The sequence below is a fragment of the Papio anubis genome, chromosome 10 (assembly GCF_008728515.1).
Source record: "Papio anubis isolate 15944 chromosome 10, Panubis1.0, whole genome shotgun sequence".
Taxonomy (NCBI): domain Eukaryota; kingdom Metazoa; phylum Chordata; class Mammalia; order Primates; family Cercopithecidae; genus Papio; species Papio anubis.
This window is the reverse complement of record NC_044985.1, coordinates 91,895,700-91,917,689: the sequence shown is the minus strand read 5'-3', so window position 1 is coordinate 91,917,689 and position 21,990 is coordinate 91,895,700. Positions and strand designations below refer to the sequence as shown.

The 21,990-nt window shown below is 41.5% G+C and overlaps 1 protein-coding gene across 7 annotated transcripts in view; it reads left to right on the top strand.

The window, feature by feature from the left end:
* Positions 1–21,990, top strand: part of PLEKHM3 (pleckstrin homology domain containing M3) — a 206,879-nt gene that overhangs the window by 41,886 nt on the left and 143,003 nt on the right. For all 7 annotated transcript variants that reach the window (XM_009182899.4, XM_031651488.1, XM_021923918.2 and 4 more), the window contains one exon: positions 8,029–8,964. In XM_009182899.4, coding sequence (XP_009181163.1) covers positions 8,029–8,964 — 936 coding nt within the window. The remainder of the gene's footprint in view (positions 1–8,028; positions 8,965–21,990) is intronic.

Below are 21,990 nucleotides of genomic sequence, written 5' to 3'. Positions count from 1 at the left end.
ACAGTATACAGGCCGGGCGCGGTGGCTCACGCCTGTAATCCCAGCACTTTGGGAGGCCGAGGTGGGCGGATCCCAAGGTCAGGAGATCGAGACCGCGGTGAAACCTCATCTCTACTAAAAATACAAAAAATTAGCCGGGTGCGGTGGCGGGCACCTGTAGTCCCAGCTACTCGGGAGGCTGAGGCAGGAGAATGGCGTGAACCCGGGAGGCGGAGTTTGCAGTGAGCCAAGATTGCGCCACTGCACTCCAGCCTGGGCGACAGAGCGAGACTCCGTCTCAAAAAAAAAAAAAAAAAAGTATACAGTCTGGGCAGGAGAATTTTGTGGGTGCTAAGGTGTAGAAGTGGAAACTTTTTTTTTCCTTTTACATTTCTTACTGATTTGGGGAATAATTTTTATTATAAAATTTAATAAATATTTGATGAGCATGAAATAGTATTTGAAGGCAAAAATGACTCTGAGTCATCGGAATGGTATAGACATAGAGCCGTGAAGGTTCAGAGCACAATTGTTTTCAACTAGAAGGGATGAAGAAAGGCTTCAGGAATGGATGAGATTTTATCGTAGCCCTCAAGTATGGGGAGAACTCAGACAAGCAGAGACGAAGGAAGATCTAGGTGGGGGACTGTGGAGAAAATGCATGAAGGTCAGGAGGAGGTGAGCCATGGAAACGGTGATTTGGTCAACTGACAGAAAGATGGTGGAGTTAAGAGGGGCAGCACTGTGTGAGGGGTTTCTGAGGAAATGTATGATGGAGGGGTCAGGCTAATATACCCTGAACCCCCTAATTATCTTAACATCCCTAGAAGTGGGACAACCACCTGTGACATACTCTTGCAAAAACAAAACAGATACAAAACCAAAAAGCCGCCAAGAACGAAAACACAAAAAACCTCACTGAACCTTGAGGTTCAAGTAGCGGTTGACAGAAAACGTGGAAAACAGGAACATTGAAGTAATTCTGTGACGATACACTCAGCCAAATCCAGAATGTGGGAAATTCTGCAGGATAAATGAACCAGCTTCTTCAGGAAATACATGGCATGTAAAAAAAGGAGGAAGAGAGAACTGTTATAGATTTAAAAAAACTTAAAAGACATGTCAATGAAGTCAACATATGAACTCATTCAAGCAAACTATCTATATTAAAGAAATGTGCCTGGGTGCGGTGGCTCATGCCTGTAACCCCAGCACTTTGGGAGGCCGAGGCAAGTGGATCACCTGAGGTCAGGAGTTCGAGACCAGCCTGACCAACATGACTGAACCCCCATCTCTACTAAAAATCCAAAAATTAGCTGGGTGTAGTGGCACACGCCTGTAATCCCAGCTACTTGGGAGGCTGAGACAGGAAAATTGCTTGAACCCGGGAGGTGGAGGTTGCAGTGAGCCGAGATTGTGCCACTGCACTTAAGCCTGGGTGACAGAACGAGACTCCATCTCAAAAAAAAAAAAAAAAAAAGAAAAGAAAAGAAATGTTTGGGACAACCTGGGAAAATCAGACACAGACTAAGTATTAGATAAGGAATTATCAGTTTTGTTGGGTGTGAAAAAGTATCGTATATATTTTAAAGATCTTATCTGTTAGACTAGAAATATACCCTGAAGTATTTACAGGTGAAATGAAACTAATGTCTGTGATTTGCTTTCAAACATACCAGCAAGAAAAACAAATAAAAAGCAAGAGTTGGAGAGGGATAGGAGAGATGAAAGAAGAATGGCAGAAAATTGCGATTTTTAAAACTGAACAATGCGTACCTGGTGTTCATCTTACTCTTCTACATGCTTTTCAAGTGTGTTTGAAACTTTCCATAATGAAATGTTTAAGGCCAAGCCAAGGAGTATGGACTTTACTGTGTGGCACCCAGAAACCTGTGAAGAGTGTTAGCCTGAGGAGGGGTGTGAGAGGGACTGTGAGATACCCGTAGAGTTTAGCCTGGCAACAATGGGTGAAATGGCCAGGAAGGAGGAGTACTCAACCTTGATGAAGGTGGCCATGAGCATGGAAACTTTTTTGAGAACAGATAGAGGAAATAATGGCAAAAGAGAAACTATTTGGGGTGTTGGCAGTAGAGAAGTGAATCAGGTGCATGACAGGGAAAATTCCCTTCTTCCTCTTCAGTAACTAGCATTTATTGTCCTGAAACCACTGCACTGGATACTGTAAGGGTGAGGAGAAGGAAAAGGGGATCTTCGTTGAGGAGGAACAGAACCAAGTCTTTGTGTTAGCCACAGTAGAAAGCAATGGAGAAATAGTTGTTTTTTTTGTTTGTTTGTTTGTTTTGTTTTTCATGAGGAATTTGTCTTGTGGTTTCAGTATGAAATTCACGGGTACAGTGATTTGTTTTGCTCGCCTTTCTCTGTTTTCTTTGGGGAAATGATGATATTCTTTGTCAGTGATCCTATCTGGATCATTTGTGATATTAGATAATTTACTCATTTGCAAAATAAATTATATTACAGTTGACTCTTGAATAACTTGGGTTAGGTGTGGCAGTCCCTCATGCCGTAAAAAATCCATGTTTGGGCCGGATGTGGTGGCTCGTGCCTGTAATCCCAACACTTTGGGAGGCTGAGGCAGGCAGATCACGAGGTCGGGAGATCAAGACCATCCTGGTTAACACAGGGAAACCCCGTCTCTACTAAAAATATAAAAAATCAGCCGAGTGTGGTGGCGGGCGCCTGTAGTCCCAGCTACTCAGGAGGCTGAGTCAGGAGAATGGCGTGAACCTGGGAGGCAAAGCTGGCAGTGAGCCGAGATCGCGCCACTGCACTCCAGCCTGGGCAACAGAGCAAGACTCCCTCTCAAAAAAAAAAAAAAATCCATGTTTAATATTTGACTCCCCCAAAACTTTATTAATAGCCTACTGTTGACCAGAAGCCTTACTGATAACATGAATAGTCAATTAACACACATTTTGTATGTTATATGTGTTATATACTGTATTCTTACAATTGAATAAGCCAGAGAAAAGAAAATGTTATTAAGAAAATCAAGCGGGGTGCAGTGGCTCATGCCTGTAATCCCAGCACTTTGGGAGGCTGAGGCATGCAGATCAGGAGTTCGAGACCAGCCTGGCCAACATGGTGAAACCCCGTCTCTACTAAAAATGCAAAATTAGCCAGGCGTGGTGGCAGGTACCTGTAATCCCAGCTACTTGGGGGGCTGCGGCAGGAGAATCACTTGAACCCAGGAGGCGGAGGTTGCAGTGAGCCAAGATCATGCCATAGCACTCCAGCCTGCAGGACAAAAGCAAGACTTCATCTCAAAAAAAAAAAAAAAAGAAAGAAAAGAAAATCAAAGCTGGGCACAGTGGCTCCCACCTATGATCCCAGCACTTTGGCAGGCCAAGGTGGGAGGATTGCTTGAAGCCAGGAGTTTGATACTAGCCTGGGCAACATAGCAAGACTCTGTCTCTACAAAAAATTAAAAAATGGACCAGGTGCGACAGTGCATACCTGTAGTCCCAGCCACTCTGGAGACTGATCTAGGAGGATTGCTTGAGCTCAAGAGTTCAAGGCTGCAGTGAGCTATGTTTGTACCACTGCTGTCCAGCCTGGGTGACAGAGTGAGACCCCATCTCAAGAAAGAAAGGGAGGGAGGGAGGGAGGGAGGAAGGAAGGAAATCACAAACAGGCTGACAGGTGCACCATGGTGGCCATAGCCATCTACATAAAATAAGTAAATAATCAGGATGAGAAAATATATTTACTATTCATTAAGTGGAAGTAGATTATAAACGTCTTCATCTTCTTCATCTTCATGTTCAATAGACTGAGGAGGAAGAGAAGGGGCTGCTCTTCCTATCTCAGTGGTGGCAGAGATAGAAGATTTTCCAGGTAAAAGTGGACCTGCACAGTTCAAACCCATGCTCTTCAAGAGTCAACTGTATTCATTTGTGATGATATTCATTTATGAAGTCAAACACTTTCACTTCATTATTATATGATATTCATTTATCAAATTAGTCATTGTGAGATTTTATTATTTATGAAATTGAATACTTTAAAAGAATATGTGTGGGGTTAATTAAATGAGTTGAAATGATATAGCCCAGAGAAACAAAAGGTGAACTATGGTAAATTAATGAAAACTTAGATTTAAATACATAGCTTCTGATTTGTTAGTAGCAAAAATAATTAAAAATAAACTTCAGTCTGGGTGCAGTGGCTCACAACTATAATCGAAGCACTTTGGGGGGCCAAAGTGGGAGGACTGTTTGAAGCCAGGAGTTCAATACCAGTTGGGGCAACGTAGTGAGATTCCTTCTCTACAAAGAAATAAAGAAATAAGCCAGGTATCATGATGTGCGCCTATACTCCCAGCTACTTAGGAGGCTGAGGCAGGAGGATTGTTTGAGCCTCTAGGAGTTCAAGGCTGCAGTGAGCTATGATTGTGCCACGGTACTCCAGCCTTGGGGACAGTGTGAGACCCTGTCTCAACTAAATAAATAAACTTCAGATCCAGTAGAAAGAGTTGTTAGAGAAATGGTAGTTCTCTAGCACTTTATGATCAGATATGTAACTTTTATATCACACACAATATATTAATAAGGTATGGTATAAACAGGTCCTCCAGAGAGGAATGGATACTGCAGAAAATAGCTTCCTGATCACCTTTGCTATTTTTATTCTTATTTTTCTTTTCTTTTCTTTTTTTTTTTTTTTTTTTGAGATGGAGTCTCACTCTGTCGCCCAGGCTGGAGTGCAGTGGCGCAATCTCGGCTCACTGCAACCTCTGCCTCCTGGGTTCAAGGGATTCTCCTGTCTCAGCCTCCTGAGTAGCTGGGATTACAGGTGCACACCAGCACACCCGGCTAATTTTTGTATTTTTAGTAGAGATGGGGTTTCTCCATGTTGGACCAGTCTGGTCTCGAACTCCTGACATCACGTGATCCGCCCACCTCAGCCTCCCAAAGTGCTGGTGTTACAGGGGTGTGCCAGCGCGCCCAGCTGATTCTTATTTTTCAAGAAATTACATGACAAACAGCAGCCTATAAGAATACACCATTTCCCCAGCCTGGGCAATATGGTGAAACCCTGTCTCTATTAAAAACATACAAAAATTAGCTAGGTATGCTGGCATATACCTGTATTCTCAGCTGGCTGGGAGGCTGAGGTGAGAGGATTGCTTGAGCCTGGAAGGTCAAGGCTGCAGTGAGTCATGATCATGCCATTGCACTCCAGCCTGAGTGACAGAGTAAGACCCTGTCTCAAAAAAAAAAAAAAAAAAAGCCATTTCCTAGGATTCTAGGATTCACAGTTTTTTTTTCTGTTTCAATTTAATGTACCACTTAAAGAGGGCTGAAGCTGAGTTGGGAGAACAGAGATAGGAAATGTTGCTTAGTGAGTGGGGAAAAAATGTTGGAACCCAGTGCATTTTTTCTTCTTATTCTGCATCTAGAAGGTGAGGGAACCTTGAAAATTCCCTCACCGGTCTTCTCATTCAGTCCACCCAAGCTGGCACCTGCCACCATACCTTCTATAGTTAGAAAGGAGTGAGGTTTTAGCCAGGCTTGCTGCTGGTTTGGGCCCAATTAAAGTAGAATTTTTAATTCCTGGGAGCTGTTGTTAAAAGCTCGCAGAGAGATAAGAAGAGGGGAGGAAAAGTCCTAGCGAAAAGCAGGAGAGGTGGTTTTTATTTTACTCCGCGGACTCAGCTGAGCTGTCGGGTCACAGTGGGGATGGGGATAGAGGGACACATAGTTTTAAGTCTTATTATGGAAAAGATTGAACTATCATCAGTGCTTGATGGAAATGAGACCAGGAGAGGTGGCAGCAGTGTCGCTAACAGCACTGCCTCCCTTATTGCATTATCAGAAGAAAAAGATAACCTGCAAATAGGCATCCATTATCTCTTTCTACAAAGGGATTAGTGTGGGTTGCAAGAAATTAATGGCTTTTGAGTTACCACAGAAATACTAATGAATGTCAGGACCAGAGATGTAAAGCAGGTAAAACTGGCTTTTCTCAGCCTCATTTCTCTCCTTCTCTCTTTTGGTTTGCTATTTTAAGATCTAGACCTATATTATTCTTTTTTTTAGCCAAAAGTCTTGAATAAAGCAGAAATCATACCCTTTAAGCAGTATGATTTTATCTTTGAATGACTCACTTTAATGACTGATCTCAATTGTCGGTAGCGAGATTGAGAACATTTTGTAAATTAAAATCCTTCAATTAGAGATACTGATCTCACATGGATGTCATTTTTCTTTTTCTCTTCTCTCTCTCTTTTCTTTTCTTCTTTTCTTTCTTTCTTCTTCTTTTCTTCTTTCTTTTCTCTTTTCTCTTTTCTTCTTGCCTTCCCTCCTCCTGACGTTCATCTCGGTTCACCGGTTCATTCTTGCCCTCAGTTCCTTACGCATGCTACCATGTTCGAGCCGGTTTATTGCTGGCGATCTCAACTCCTCTGATCCAGGATCCACCTTACTTTGATTTTCACTTCGTTTTACTGATGTTCATTTTCATGTCTGATAAGAATGTCAGGAAATCTCTGAAATGATAGTCCCCTTTTATTAAGTACTAAACTAGTCTATATTGCGCTAATCATTGATTACGGATGGCATGACTAGTAAAACAGTGGGAAAGGAGAAAGCAGATAGAGGAACAATTTACCAGGAAGAGAATGCCAGCGCTCGGCCTCTAATTCAACAAGTACCTGTTAAGCACCCACTATGTACAAGGCCATGTTCAGTGTGCTGTGGTCTAAGAATGAAAAGAGAGACCTTACCCTTGCCCTCAGTGGAACTGATTGTCTAGCAGGAAAGACAGTCTTAAAAAAAATTTAAGACTTATTTTATTTGTTCAGACATGTAAATAAGCTATTATAATATAGCCTGAGCTAAGAGCCCATGATAGAAGAATAATTTAGTAGTGATACCTGATACTGACTCAGGCATGCATGCACGTGTGTAGGTGAGGTTGGGAGAATCAGGACAGACTCTTTTTCTGAAAGAGGGTAAGTGTGCAGTTGCCGATTGAAGCCTTTGGAAGGAGCATTGCAAGCTCAGGGGATAGCATAAGCACAGTCAGGCTCAGAGAGAAAACTGCCATCTAAGCAGAGACCTAAAAAGTGAGCTAGTCGGGTCAAGCTTGGATCTCTGGTTCCTAGACAGAAGGCCCATGAACTGGCCTTGAGGGCTGCTGAAGGTATCTGAGAAATGAGAGTTTGTGAGCAGCACATTTTATGCTCTCTCCTATTCATTGACCCTTCCTCGCTTTACCAACCTGAGAAAAGATAAGAGTATTAGCAGAGAGTTAGGTCCAGTGGCAGAAGGCACGTTCTCTCTTGTGTATTTGGTACTGTTAGGTTGCTGCAAAAGTAATTGCGGTTTTTACCATTAAAAGTAATGGTAGAAATAGACTGTTAATAGACTAATAGACTGTTAATAGTCTATTACCTAGAAAACATGGAACCCTGGCAAAGTGTGATTGATTCCTAGATTCACAAGGCATAGCTAGTCACAGTCGTTCCAGTATTTCTGTTTTCCACACAGACCTCTGCATCTCACATTGATGTTGCACACTCCATTGGTGTTGCACGTTCCATGCCCCATACTTATTCTCGTACATGTGATTCTACCCTAGTTCTAGTTTTTATTTTTATTTTATTTTTAAGACAGAGTCTTGCTGTGTCTCTCAGGCTGGAGTGCATTGGCATGATTACAGTGGCTACAGGCATGTGCCACATGCCCAGCTAATTTTTTAATTGTTTATAGAGATGGGCTCTCACTATGTTGCCTAGGTTGGTCTTGAACTCCTGTGCTCACGCAATCCCTCCCACCTTGGCCTCCCAAAATGCTGGGATTAGAAGTGTGCGCCATCACACCCAGCCTGCTAATTAAAGTTTTTAGACTCAAGATTTCCCCAGCTATTTCTTGCCAATTAGGTACCATCTTGGGATTCTGCTACTTTTACTTTGTTTAATTTGAACCAGAAGACTGTCAGTCCCTGATCTGTGTGGTTTCTTGGGCCTGCCTTCTTATAACTAACTAATTCTAATTAATACTTTGCCTTTCTTTTTCTTTCTAGAACACAAGCAGACATTCCCCAACATTCTAAAGAAGGGTTACCTGGAGATTAGAAAGGACCATGACAGTTACTGGCAAAGCTGTTATGCAGAACTTTCACCTTACAACTTATACTTCTACAGCCTCGACAGCAGTGGGAATCAAAACCTGTATGCCACGTACCAGCTTTCACACTTCCAGAGCATATCTGTTTTAGGCAACCTGGAGGCCAGGATGGTGGATACTGTTTTGTATGACAACACTCAGCTACAGCTAAAGGCAGAGTCACCATGGGAGGCTTTGGACTGGGGGCAGAAGCTTTGGGAAGTCGTGCATGCTGCTGTGCCTGGTTACATGGGGCGGCAGAATGAGCTGACAATCTCACCAGGGCTTGGCCATCATGATGACTATACACAGTATCATTGTTTCCAGAAGAAAGCCAGTGGGCTGCTGCCACCGTCCCCTGTGCTAGATAGCCCCAAACAGTACCAAAACATCCTCAAATCAGGGACTCTCTACAGGCTGACTGTCCAAAACAACTGGAAGGCATTTACGTTTGTGCTGAGCAGGGCCTACCTTATGGCTTTTCAGCCCGGCAAGCTAGACGAGGATCCACTGTTGAGCTACAATGTGGATGTGTGTCTGGCTGTCCAGATGGACAACCTGGATGGCTGCGACTCTTGCTTTCAAGTCATTTTCCCCCAGGATGTCCTTCGCCTCCGAGCTGAGACCCGACAGAGAGCTCAGGAATGGATGGAGGCTCTGAAGACAGCTGCCAATGCGGCCAGGAGTTCAGAGCAAAACCTGCAAGTCACACTGAGGAACAAACCCAAGGATCAGACGGGTGGGCATGAACTCAGGAAGAATAAACGCCAATCTGTGACTACCAGCTTCCTGAGCATTTTGACGACTTTGTCTTTGGAACGAGGACTCACTGCTCAGAGTTTCAAATGTGCAGGTATGAAGCAGATTTTCAGCCTAAAGCTCATTAAAGAACAATCCTGAACCCCACAATTGGAATTCACTTTAAAAATCCCCTTAAAAGGCTAGTCACAGCCACTTCCTGTTTATAGAAAGCATCTCTCCTCGAGGAGCTTACTATGTTAAAGCATCCGTCCATCCTTATCCCATGCTGTTGAAATAAATAGAAGCAGCTATGATAAACCCCGTTGAATCAAAATGACTTGGCTAGAGCCTAACGAGACTAGAATTTAGGCTTCCTGAGTCGGACGTGATTCTATTCTCTCTGCCTTCTTGAATAAAGGTCACTGTGAATATGCATGTCACAAATTGTCTCATAAGAGACATTCAAGTCCAAAGCTGACTACTAAAACTCCTTAGGCAAGGAAAATGGCCACAGTCAGTAACTGTCATTGATCTTGACCTTGTCAAATCCTCTTAAGGTGAAATCTAGAAAATCAGTCTTGACAGAAAATGTGGGGGTGGCTAAAAGCAGGGTAGATGATGATTCAGCAGATGACCGCTGAGTCACTACGGGCTTATGCCCATCATGGGAAGCCCAGGGCTTCTGGAACTGCTATGTAAGGATGAGATGCAAAGAGGAGTTTGAGATCAACAATCTTATTTTGTAAAAGCTTATTACTGCATCTTTCCTCTACTGCCCATTCTTCCACCTTTCCTAAAACAGTAAAATTACAAAAAAAAAAAAAAAAATTGTGCCAGGCACGGTGGCTTACGCCTGAAATCTCAGCACTTTGGGAGGCCGAGGCAGGTGGATCACTTGAGGTCAGGAGTTTGAGGCAGCCTGGCCAACATGGTGAAACCCCGTCTCTACTAAAAATACAAAAAACTAGCCGGGCGTGGTGGCGGGCGCCTGTAGTCCCAGCTACTCGGAGGCTGAGGCAGGAGAATGGCGTGAACCTGGGAGGCGGAGCTTGCAGTGAGCCGAGATCGCGCCACTGCACTCCAGCCTGGGTGACACAGCGCGAGACTCTGTAAAAAAAAAAAAAAAAAAAAAAAAAAAGGTTTTAAAACTTCACTGAACCCGATCTAGATATCTGTTATAAACTAAATCAAATTATTTTCCTTTCAACCCCAGTTTGTGACATTAAATTTACCATGAGAATGGCTTTAAATGGAAACCTGATTTGGAAGGTTTTAATTCAAGTCTATTAGATTTAAGTATGTTGTTTAAAAGTGATCAAGAAGCTCACCACCAGCCAAAACCACATTTAAAATTTTGTCCTTGCTCCTGCATTGAAAAAAGCCAAATAGGGGTGGCACATTGAAAACTCACCTTTTGAACTTAGGTTAGTTATGATGCTGGTCTTTTCTGTTGGAAAATAAATTACCCAAAGTGAGGATTGAGTGAATCATCCTTGCTTTGACTCAAGGACCTCAGTGACTGTGCATCAGAAACTTGCGGGGTGGGATTGGAGAGACCAGAAACACTGAGCCAGTTAAGAAGCTCTACTAGACCTGGCGTGGTGGCTCATGCCTGTAATCCCAGCACTTTGGGAGGCCGAGACGGGCAGATCACAAGGTCAGGAGTTTGAGACAAGCCTGGCCAATATAGTGAAACCCCGTCTCTACTAAAAATACAAAATTAGCTGGGTGTGGTAGTGGGCACCTGTAATCCCAGCTACTTAGGAGGCTGAGGCAGGAGAATCACTTGAACCCGGGTGGCGGAGGTTGCAGTGAACCGAGATTATGCCACTGCACTCCAGCCTGGGCAACAGAGTGAGACTCCATCTCAAAAAAAAAGAAAAAGAAAAAAGAAGAAGAAAGAAGCTCTACTAGTTTATATAGATGTATCTGTAGGTATGAAAGACCTGTGTTAAGTCACCCAGATACTTTTGGAAAATGGTTTTGAAATAAGGAGATACTAGTTTTAGCAGTTTTTTAAAAAATAGAAATTACTGACATTTCAGTGTTTTATACTTGTATATATATATTTTAAGTTCAGGCATTCAATAATAATTTACTAAGTGCTTACTCTGGACATCCTGGAATTATGGTACACTTCCGTGGCTTTAGATTACAGATGTGGTCAGCAAATCTGTTGTGTTATTGGAGTAAGGAAGAACAGCTCAGCTTAGTTCTCAAGATGTGGAGATTGGAGTAGCTGAATCAAGAAACTTTCTAGTAAAAGAGGGAAGAAAAGCCTCAGGTATTTCACAAGAGGTATTGCCTAATTCACCTCCCTCTCAGAAGTGTGCCTTCTAATGGAGTGTGCACTGCCCATGCTCTGCACTGCATTCATAGCATTCCTGACACTCAAGAGGAAGGAGAAATGTAGGTAGAAGGTGCCATTCAGCAAGCTCATTGCATCCGGTAACTGGAGAAATGAAATCAGGAAAAAAAGAAAAGTGAGCAAAAGGGGGAGAAGGAAGCTGAGTAGAAAAGAACAGGAAACATATTATATAATAGGCAGGAATAGACATTTCTGGCAGGTGCCTTAGGTTCCATATGATAGGATGCTTCCCTTTGCTGTCTAGATTTTGTGCTCACTAAATTTGGCTTGTGGAGGATAGGTTGGATAAGGGTAGTAGTAGGGAATCAGGGGAGGAAGGCAGTCTAAAATTCATTTGCACTGCTCGCCTTTTAACTTTGTGCTTTGGTTCGGAGTTCTGATGAATGGGGCAGAGAGAGACAGATTTCTAATTTGGGACAGGGAGAAGTCGGTCTTAATGTGTATAGTATGGCACATTCCAAAAAAAAAAAAAAAAAAAGAAAGAAAAGCTCTTCCATTTATATACCCCTTCTTCCCTCAGAAAGTGCTATATTCAGTTGCTTTGTGATACTTGTGGTTTATCAGGTTGTTTTTGTACCAGCACTTGAACTCTGGATTTCTTTCTTTCTTTCATTTTTTTTTTGAGATGGAGTTTCGGTCTCGTTGCCCAGGTGGAGTGCCATGGTACAATCTCAGCTCACTGCAACCTCCGCCTCCCGGGTTCAAATGATTCTCCTGCCTCAGCCTCCCGAGTAGCTGAGATTACAGGCATGTGCCACCACACCCGGCTAATTTTGTACTTTTAGTAGAGATGGGGTTTCTCTTTGTTGGTCAGGCTGGTCTTGAACTCCCGACCTCAGGTGATCTGCCCACCTTGGCCTCCCAAAGTGCTGGGGTTATAGGCGTGAGCCACCGCCTGTGCCCGGCTGAACTGTGGTTTTCTAGGTAAGAATACTTTATTTCCTCATCTCCTGTAGGGGGCAGAGTCTCAAAAGAAAAAGGCAAAAACCTGTTAAGCAAACTTCTAAATGTTTTTTAAATTACCTGGGAGACTGTTCATTATACCAGAGATTATTATAGCAGATGGAACGTTAAAAATTGATCTGTGTTTCTCACAAACACAGTTAATCTAAACCAGCTGCTTCTTCCTGTTGTACCTATGTCTTCTAACTTTGCATCCTCATAAAAACACACCTTCAGTGAAAAAGCTGGTAGCATAGCATGTTGATCTTCCAAAATGCCAAAATCTTCAGCACATTGTTTTTGATGAATTTTGGCTTTATGTACTATTTTAAGGAGAGGCATATTCACTGTATGTCATGGTTTTAGTGTGCCCCTTTATACTGTAAGTTTTTATGTCTACTTAGTTCTTCCCCCTTTAAATAGTCTGGATGAATAAACTTTTAAAGTGGAAGATTGCACAGAGTAGCTCTTTATTATGATGTCATTTACTTGCTATTCAGGGGAGCCACAAATGTTGGCTTTTAAATCTACAAAATAGTGCAATTGGCCTTATTTCATTAAATTCTTTCTGTAAGTGAAGAATTTTCTGTATCCTTCTTTAAAACTTAAACAGCCCCTGCAGAAAAAAATGGACCATGATTATCCAAAAACGCCTGAGGTTATGGTTTTAAAAATATATGCTGATACATAACTGTATGTTTTAAATGTGTACTTGCTTTTTGATAGTTGTATCTGATTATGCGTGACTGTTCCATGGCTTCCTCTGCAGCTCCAGGGTTGCACTGAGCTTAGGAAGCCCCAGCCATAGTGGTCTGCCTTTTTTTTTTTTTTTTTTTTTTTGAGACAGAATCTTGCCCTGTTACCCAGGCTGGAATGCAGTGGTGTGATCTCGGCTCACTGCAACCTCCGCCTCCCGGGTTCAAGTGATTCTCCTGCCTCATCCTTCCTTGTAGCTGGGATTACAGGCATGTGCCACCATGCCCGGCTAATTTTTGTATTTTTAGTAGAGACGGGGTTTCGCCATGTTGGTCAGGCTGGTCTCGAACTCCTGACCTCGTGATCCGCGCCCCCCCCCCCCCACCCCGCCGGACTCCCAAAGTGCTGGGGTGACAGGCGTAAGCCACTGCGCCCGGCCTCATAGTGGTCTTCTTGCTGTTCCTGGAACCTACTATTATCATGCCTACCTCTAGGACCCTTACACTTTTGCTAGTTCTACTTCTTGAAATTTGAAAACTTAGTTATTTCATTCATTATATTATTCGTTGTGTGCCCAGAAACTTGGAAGCACCTAGATGGGTCAGTGCTGCAGGAAAGCCAACGTGGTCCTTGCCTTCATGAAATTTGCAGTCCACTAGGGAAGACAAGACATGAATCAAATAATCACATCAGTGAATGTCAAAAGGCAGCTGTGACAATTGCTACAGATGTGAGGCCATGTATTGGGTTAGAGAACTCTCAGAGATGGTGCCAGGTAGAACTATGTGAAATTGCAGATTTTCAGTCATTTTTGACCTATAAAAATAAAGACAGTTCAGATTACATTTAATGTTTGACCTTGAAGTCACAGAAGGTTCTTGAGCAGAGAAGCACATGATGGGAATGGTATTTAGGAACCGTTAATTTGGTGGTACAGCTTTTCAGGGACACCTCTGTAGCAGCAAATGAGGCATGCTTCTTCAGTGAAATTACTGGTTGAGGTTTAAAATTATATTTGGCAATGAGGAATCTGTGCTGTTATAATATTAATGCTAAAACAAATGACTATACAGCTTATTAAAGTCTTTATGAATTACGTACCTGTATGTGATTCTGAATTAGGCTATTCACAGAATGCTCTGAAATTAGATTAAGGCAATAGCTCTGTTGTTTTTTTTTTTTTTTTAGTTAAAAAAAGTTTTAATTGACACAATATACATCTTTATGGGGTACACAGTGATATTGCAATACATATATATAGTGATCAGATCAGGGTAATTAGCATATCCATCATCTCAAACATTTATCATTTCTTTGTGTTGGGAACATTCAGTATCTCCCTTCTAGGTATTTGAAACTACATATTATTGTTAACTATAGTCATCCTACAGTGCTATTGAACACTAGAACTTGTTCCTCCTATCTAAACAGCTCTATTTTCTTTAGGAATTTGACATTTGTACCTACCTATTTGCACTTAATAGATACATGGTTTTCTTGGCACTAGCACACACAGATATTTTTCCTAAAATTTCCCAGCAATCAAGAAACCTAGCAATTGATTACTATAATAAAAGGGCCCAAGGACTTGTTTCTGAGTGTGACAAGAGATGCAAAGCTCACCTTTGGAAGTGTTCTCTGTTTGACTGTTTTGTAATCTGGAGATGAAATTGGATGGCCCACTGTAGGGCAGTGTTCCCAATTCTGAACCGAATTTGAACATGTTAACAGCAAAGACAGCAAGAAAAACAGTGAGCCTGGGAGATCCCCTACACCATTTTCACTGTGTCAGGTTTTATGGTTTTACTCCTTGGCTGCTGTTTAACCTCTTGGGACTGCTGTTGGTAATTACATCTCTCTGGCATTAAGAGCTTTTTTGCTTTCCTTTTTTTCCCTCCAACCCTTGGGAGGGGTAAACCCAAGAGGTGGTGGGGAGAAGTTTTGCTGTGAATTCTTCAGCCATTTAGTGCAAATTCCTGTAATTACCGGCATTGTGTCTTCTCTGAATGGCACATAATACAGCAGAAGCCATTCCTAATTGAGACCTTACAGGAGGTACAAATCCCCTCTTTGTTCAGGCTGACAAATTAGTGCCAGAAAGTGGCAGGGTCTGAGTGGGAATCAAAGGCAAGAAACACAAAGATGGAACTTAAGGCTACAGTAATAACCCTCTCTTGTCCTGAAGGGAAAAAAGTAATGACCAATGAAAAATGAAGTTTTTTTTGTTATAAATTCCCTTGACATGACAGCACCTCGGGGCTGCTCTATTTATTTAGCAAAAGTGATTAAATAGTAATACAACAGGGCTGTCCATTGTTTCCCTGGGTGCCCCCCCCTTCACAGACCCCTGCTGCCTGGGCTAATTGATTGACAATGAACCTCTGATAAAGAAGTATGTTGTTAGGACCTGGGGTAGGGGGTGTGGGGGCATTTTCCTCCTCTTTGTGTGTTTGAGAGAGAGAGAGAAAGAGAGAGTTTCATTTTTGTTTGAATTGCTCTCTAGTTTTTCTTTGCCCCACCCCACCCCCTCTTTCCCTTCTTCTCTCTCTTCTCTCCCCTGCCTTATTTTCCTCCCTGCTTTTTTCCCCCCAAAGATTTTCAGCGGTTGCTCCCAGCTAACATTCACAAACAGGTAGAGGGCAACTAGAATTGTAGGGCAGGCTTTCGATGAGTTTATCTTCATAGCTAACTTCCTCTCCCTGTACTGTGTTTCAGCCTGAACAGCAGTATGAGAAGAAAGAAAAAGAGAAGGGGGCTGATTATTGGTGCTTTAAGGCCAGAAAAGTTGTGCTTTTTAGTTTTTTATTTGTGGGAACGGATGTCTGAAACTAGACTTTGCACTAAGATTTTGTCTTAAATTCCTTGCTCAACTTTAGAAAAAATCTATATACTAATAACATTTATATGCTTAGTGGGGGGAGTTGTGGAATAAGAAATAAAAACTCAAATTTTTAGCCTCCCCTTAGTAACCAAGAAGCCAAGATGAATTCTTCGAGGATAAAATCTGGCTGCTTTTGGTGTAACTTAGTCCTCCAAGGATGCTGTAAGTTGTGGGAAGATGACCAAAGGCTTCTAGGCAGATAATTAATAGCTCCTAGTTATATATGCTCATCTAGCTAAGCTGAAACTAAATCCCTAATTTAACTCTGTTACAGCTGCAAAAACAAATCATTTCAAGCTCCTATGAAAGCAAAATATATTGAACAAACATTATCGACCTTGCTAATACCACATGGCATTTCATATGATAAATGAGGGTGTATTTCTGGCAAAGGCCTGTTTTATGGCATCATTTCAACATAAAGGATACCTTTACCCTAGCAATACAAGCATCCTTGATAGAAAGTATGGGGTGGTTAATTACTCATTAAATGGCTGCCAGACTGGAAGTAAGCAGTATTTCTGGTTTGGACCTAGTTAGTTACTTATTGGCTTCTGGGTAAATCATGTAGAATAGCAATTCTTCAGAAAAAGGGAAATTGAATTTGGGAACTTCTTATGCATGTGAGTCTAGGTGAAGAAAGATCTGTTGGTTTCTAAGTGCCCAGAAGGGTTATTGTGTATTATGCTCTTGAAAAACAAGAAGTTCTAAGGTAGCCAAAATCTGTTTTCATTCCCATGTGAAAAATTAGGGGGTCCTTTAGTAGCCAAAGTGCCAGATCTTCTAAGGAAATGAGAGGTAGAAATAAGGAAATTGACTTTCTTTGATATCTCCAATTATTATCTTTACTACTATTTTCAAATTTGTCTCCCACTTAGAAGTAATAAGGTGAAGCTTTATTAGAGTTAGGGAATAGGTATGTAGCTAATTGGGGGAGGAAAAGACAACAAAGGAAGAGTCAGATATGCCCCTCCCCCAAACATATAAACAGCTTTGATACATGAGAAATGTTTAGTGCATTGTTGCTTCTTATGTTGTATTGTCTAAGTCATTTTCTTATTGAGTGTTTTGGATTGTTGTCTCCCAGAGGAGAAATCCCTAGGCATTTATGTGCGATAAACGGCTAAATTCTATTTTTCCAACTTTGAATACAACCGTGGAGGGGTTGCTTATAAGTAAAATCCTTAAGTGAAGTTTTAGTTGGGGGTTTTCAAACCCCTCTGATGTGCTACACCCACTCTGACAGGCACCTTGGGATATGCAAATAAGAATGAGGTACAGAGTGTGCTCTTCAAATACTTACAGAAACACCCAGCCCCGCAAGGCTATGGCGGGCTAGAAGGGGGTGAGCCGAAGAATGGGACAGGGTGACCAAGGGTCAAGCCATCATGGCCAGTGGCTTGGAGACCATTACATCCTTGTCTCTGCTTATGTCAGGGAATCTGTACTAGAGAATTTGAAAGCTAAAGAGCTAAAGTGGCCCCCCCGGCCCCCAACTCCGCTTTAAACTTTGTCCTTAGTTCCCACAGAATTTAACTCAGGGAAGATCTCCTTGGCTTTTGCTACCATCTGTCAAAGATAAAACTTTCTGTTGTGTGTTCATGATGTAGTAGGTGCTCTGGGAGATATAAGAGGAAGTGTAGTTGTGGTCTGTAACTCCCAAGACTTGTCTGAGGGCACACAACAGAAATTGAGGAATACTGGATAAGTAGGTCAGGTCTGTGCTGTATAGCGCTTAGTGTTCAGAAAAGCATTTGGCAAAGCCCTCAAAACAATACACATACTACAATCTCTGTTAACTTGGGTTATCAGAGATTGTAGTATGTGTGTTGTTTTGTGAATACTTGGCAGTTTTACTCAACGATTGTTGTCTAATGGTTCCCTCTTAGTCTAGAAGTTTGTCAGTAAAGGTACACAATAATAATGAGAAGCAGCACAATTTAGTAATTAAGAGCAAGGATTCTGGAGCCAGACTGCTTGGGTTTCCAGTTCTGCTCACGAGCTCTGCGATCCTAAGTAAACTGCTTAACCTCTCTGTACCTCCACTGTTTCATCAGATGTGAGAAAATAATCACATCTGCCTTATTAGTCTATAGTGAGAATAAATTGAGTTAAAGGACTTAGAACGCTGCCTGGCACATAGTAAGTGTCGTATAAGGCTAACTGTTATTATTAGGTTTGTGCAAAAGTAATTGTGGTTCTTGCCCTTACTTTTAATGGCAAAAGCCACAATAACTTTTGCACCAACCTAATGGTATCTGCTCACTTACCACTATAATTACCTGGATAAAGATACCATAGGCATACTTATCAAATCTGCAGCTATCACAAAACTAGTTTGGAGAGCTAATATGTTGAATGACAGAATTGAGATTCTGAAATGTAAGCTAGAGGATGGATCAAAACAAACAAGATGAGATTTAGTAGGGAGAAATAGTCCTCTATTTGTATTCAGAAAATTAACCACAAAGATAGAAGGTAGAGAAAACCTGAGCTAACAACAGCCCATGTGGGCATACAAATGAGGCAGCTGTGAAGCCAGGATTTATGTTGCATAGCTACATGAAAACCTTTTACAAGACTGGTGCAGTAGCTCACACCAATAATCTCAGCACTTTGGGAGGCTGAAGTGGGAGGATTGCTTGAGGCCAGGAGTTTCAGACCAGCCTGAGCAACGTAGCAAGACCCTGTCTCCACCAAAAAAAAAAAAAAAAAAAAAAAAAAAGCCCAGCCTGGTGGCTGATGCCTGTAGTCCCAGCTATGCAGGAGACTGAGGTAAAAGGATTACTTGAGTCCAGGAGTTCTAGGCTGCGATGAGCTATGAACATGACACTGCTCTTCAGCCTGGGTGACAGAGTGAGATCCTGTCTAAAAAAAAAGAAAGAAAAGAAAAGCTTTTACAAAACCGGTCTAGAAAGAAGAGATAATATTCTCACTGCTATCTGCCCTGGCCAGATCGTATCTGGAAACTTGAGTTATGTATGCTGTACTTTAAGAATACACATCCTAGGCTGGGTGCGGTGGTTCACGCCTATAATCCCAGCACTTTGGGAGGCTGAGGCAGGTGGATCACGAGGTAAGGAGATCGAGACCAACCTGGCCAACACAGTGAAACCCCGTCTCTACTAAACATAAAAAAAATTAGCTGGGCATGGTGGCGGGCACCTGTAGTCCCAGCGACTCAGAAGGCTGAGGTAGGAGAATCTCTTGAACCCAGGGGGTGGAGGTTGCAGTGAGCCAGGATCGCGCCATTGCACTCCAGCAGCCTGGGCGACAGAGCAAGACTCTGTGTCAAAAAACAAAAACAAAACCAAAACAAAAAAACCACACACATCCACATCTATTGATGTGTGGTAGTGAAGGAACTAAAAGCCATAGCTTGCAAATCAATGTAACCTCGAATAGGGAAGACACAAGTATTATCCCCTCATATTTGAAGGTTGTCACTTAGAGGAGAAAAGAGGGTTACTATGTGTAATCCCATTGGGCCAAGGTAACAAAAATATCCAGAGTGGATTGGATTTTTTTCTTATTTAAGAAAACTTGATGGCCATGAGTGGGTGAAAATGAGTAGAATGGCAAGAGGCCTGGAATTTTGACCTCAAGACAAGTCATTTAATTTGTCTGATCTAGAGTTTTTTCCTCTGCAAGATAGAGATTTATTCATTCAGCCTTTCTGCAAATGTTTATGGAAGCCTTACTATGTGCTAAGCACTATGCTTTCTGCAGAGTGAACAAGGCAATCAGTCTCATTTTGTGTCCTTACAAAATTTGAAAACTGGAAGCCAGACAAATAAATAAGTAATTTTAACACACAGTTGAACTCAAAGATGTTAGACTTTCCTTCCAACTCTTCCCCCTCTGTCTGGCATATTTTAGAGGGACCAACTTTGGTCTGTGTGGTTCCTTTTATCTCTCATTTTGTGATCCTTTGAATGTCTATAGAGGGTTAGAGAAAATGAGATTAATGTGGTCCTTCGTTTAAACCTTATTTAATAAGGAATACCTTTTTCCTTTGGGGAAGAGAACTTAAACTAGTAGAAATATCAGTTGACTAAGGAGACAGGACATAGGAATTCTTTTCCTGGCTCTGATGTCTATCATTAAATAAATTACTTTTTGCAGTCTAAGTTTCTAGGCCAGGAAATAATTTTAAATAAAAATAAATGTATAAGAAGAATATGAATACATATTAAAGTAGTAATGCAAGTCTATGGAAGAAGAATGTTATATAATTTGTGTTTTAAACTATTTCATATCCTAAAATTCAAAGAGATTTGATCACATTATATAAGTAGGCCCTTTGATTTTATAGGATATAAATTTGCTTTTTTGATTTATTCCTGGTATTCTCATCATAGAAGTCACATGTTGGTCTTTGATATGTTTCAGAAGAATAAAATCATTTTGAATTTCAGAAGATACAGATCTTTTGATGGACCTTCCTGAACTTCATAGGCCATAGCTGTGCTGTCGTTTTTTTTTTTTTTTTAAGCCGTTCATTTCTCGTAGTCTTTGTTGCTATACTTTGGTCTGGAAAGTTCTTGTCCCTTTTTGTAGCTTCCTTTTTGGTTAACATTGTTCTCATCATGTGTTCATTTCCGGCGTAACTTCTAAAGAGAGTGTTAATGTACCATTGGATTCCACATTGACTTCAAAGTTTTTATTTACTGACCTTTTACTGGGAGAGAAACTGGTGTAGGTACAGTTTTAAGATAGACTTGGGTAGGTTAAGATTCTCCTTAATTTCTAGCTAAGTTCCTTGAAAAACTAAGCTTTTCATGGACCTAAGAATAAAAGCCTGAGAGGTTTTCTAAAATCTATTATACTCCCTAAAGACAGAAACCTGCTTAAGTGAAAAACTTGCCATTTTAAAATATATCACTAGGTAAAGAAATCTAGTAATATAGCAGTACCAATTTATTTCTTGCATTAATATTTTCATTTAATCATTTATACATTCGGCAAACTTGGACCACACACAGTCCCAGAAATTGAGGTGTAGGGGTAAAGTACAGGTTAATTTTGCCATAGAATAGATGCCTGTATGTATGCCTATCCATCTTTATACCTTGAAATATGTTAACATAAAAAAGTTTTAATTAAATTACATTAATAAAAAACCAAAGAGCGTGAAACTCCTTCCCTTTTTTCAGGTGAAAAATGGAACAAGCCTGAAAAGCAGTGAGATCAGGAGGACAGCTGATGTTTGACCATGTTGTTTATGGTTCTGGATTGTACTTTGTTGAAGACTTCTGGGTGTGAAAAATCTTTTACACCCCTAAAGACATTTTTGCAAGACTTTATTGACTGCCCTCCCCTCCACCCCTAATTCTAATGCTCCAGATATAATCAAACATTTATCCTTTGCAACCTCCCTTCCTCCACTCTGACGGACTTCTGTCATGGGCCTATAACTTTGTGTTTTACTTTTGTGAGGGCAGGGCCCCAGCACCAGTGTATCTACCCCCAGGATCTCTCAAAGTGTGATATGAGTACCATTTACATTAGAATCATGAGTGTGATTTGAGTAGGGATAACTGGACCCTTCCCGAGACCTGTTGAAATCAAAATCTCTGGGATTTTTTAACAAGCTTTCCTATTGATTTGTGTACATACAAAGTTTGAGAAACAATGGTTTGGCCCATAGAAGTTCCTTTTTTTCTTTTCTTTTTTTTTTTTTTTTTTTTTGAGACGCCATTTTACTCTGTCACCCAGGCTGGAGTGCAATGGTGCAATCTCGGCTCACTGCAACCTCCACCTCCTGGGTTCAAGTGATTCTCCTGCCTCATCCTCCTGAGTAGCTGGGACTACAGGCACGTGCCACCATGCCCAGCTAATTTTTGTGTTTTTAGTAGAGACAGGGTTTCACCATATTGGCCAGGCTGGTCACAAACTCCTGATCTCAGGTGATCTGCCTGCCTCAGCCTCCCAAAGTGCTGGGATTATAGGCGTGAGCCACTGCGCCTGGCCAGGATGTTCTTAGTGAATGGGTCAACCCATACTTCAGTTTTCTTTAGTTTATATAGGCACATTTCCTTTAACTATTTATTCTACGTATATTTAATATGTTAGCCATTGGGGTATCACTCTGCTGAAACATCGCCAGGTTTCCATGTTTTCCTGACATTCTGGAAATGTCAGTGATGTTCTGACAGGGTCTACCTGGTGGCGAGTACGAAGAAAGGAAGGAGTTAGCCCGAATTCTTTACCTACATTCCAGCTTCCTTTTTAATACATCCTAATGTCAT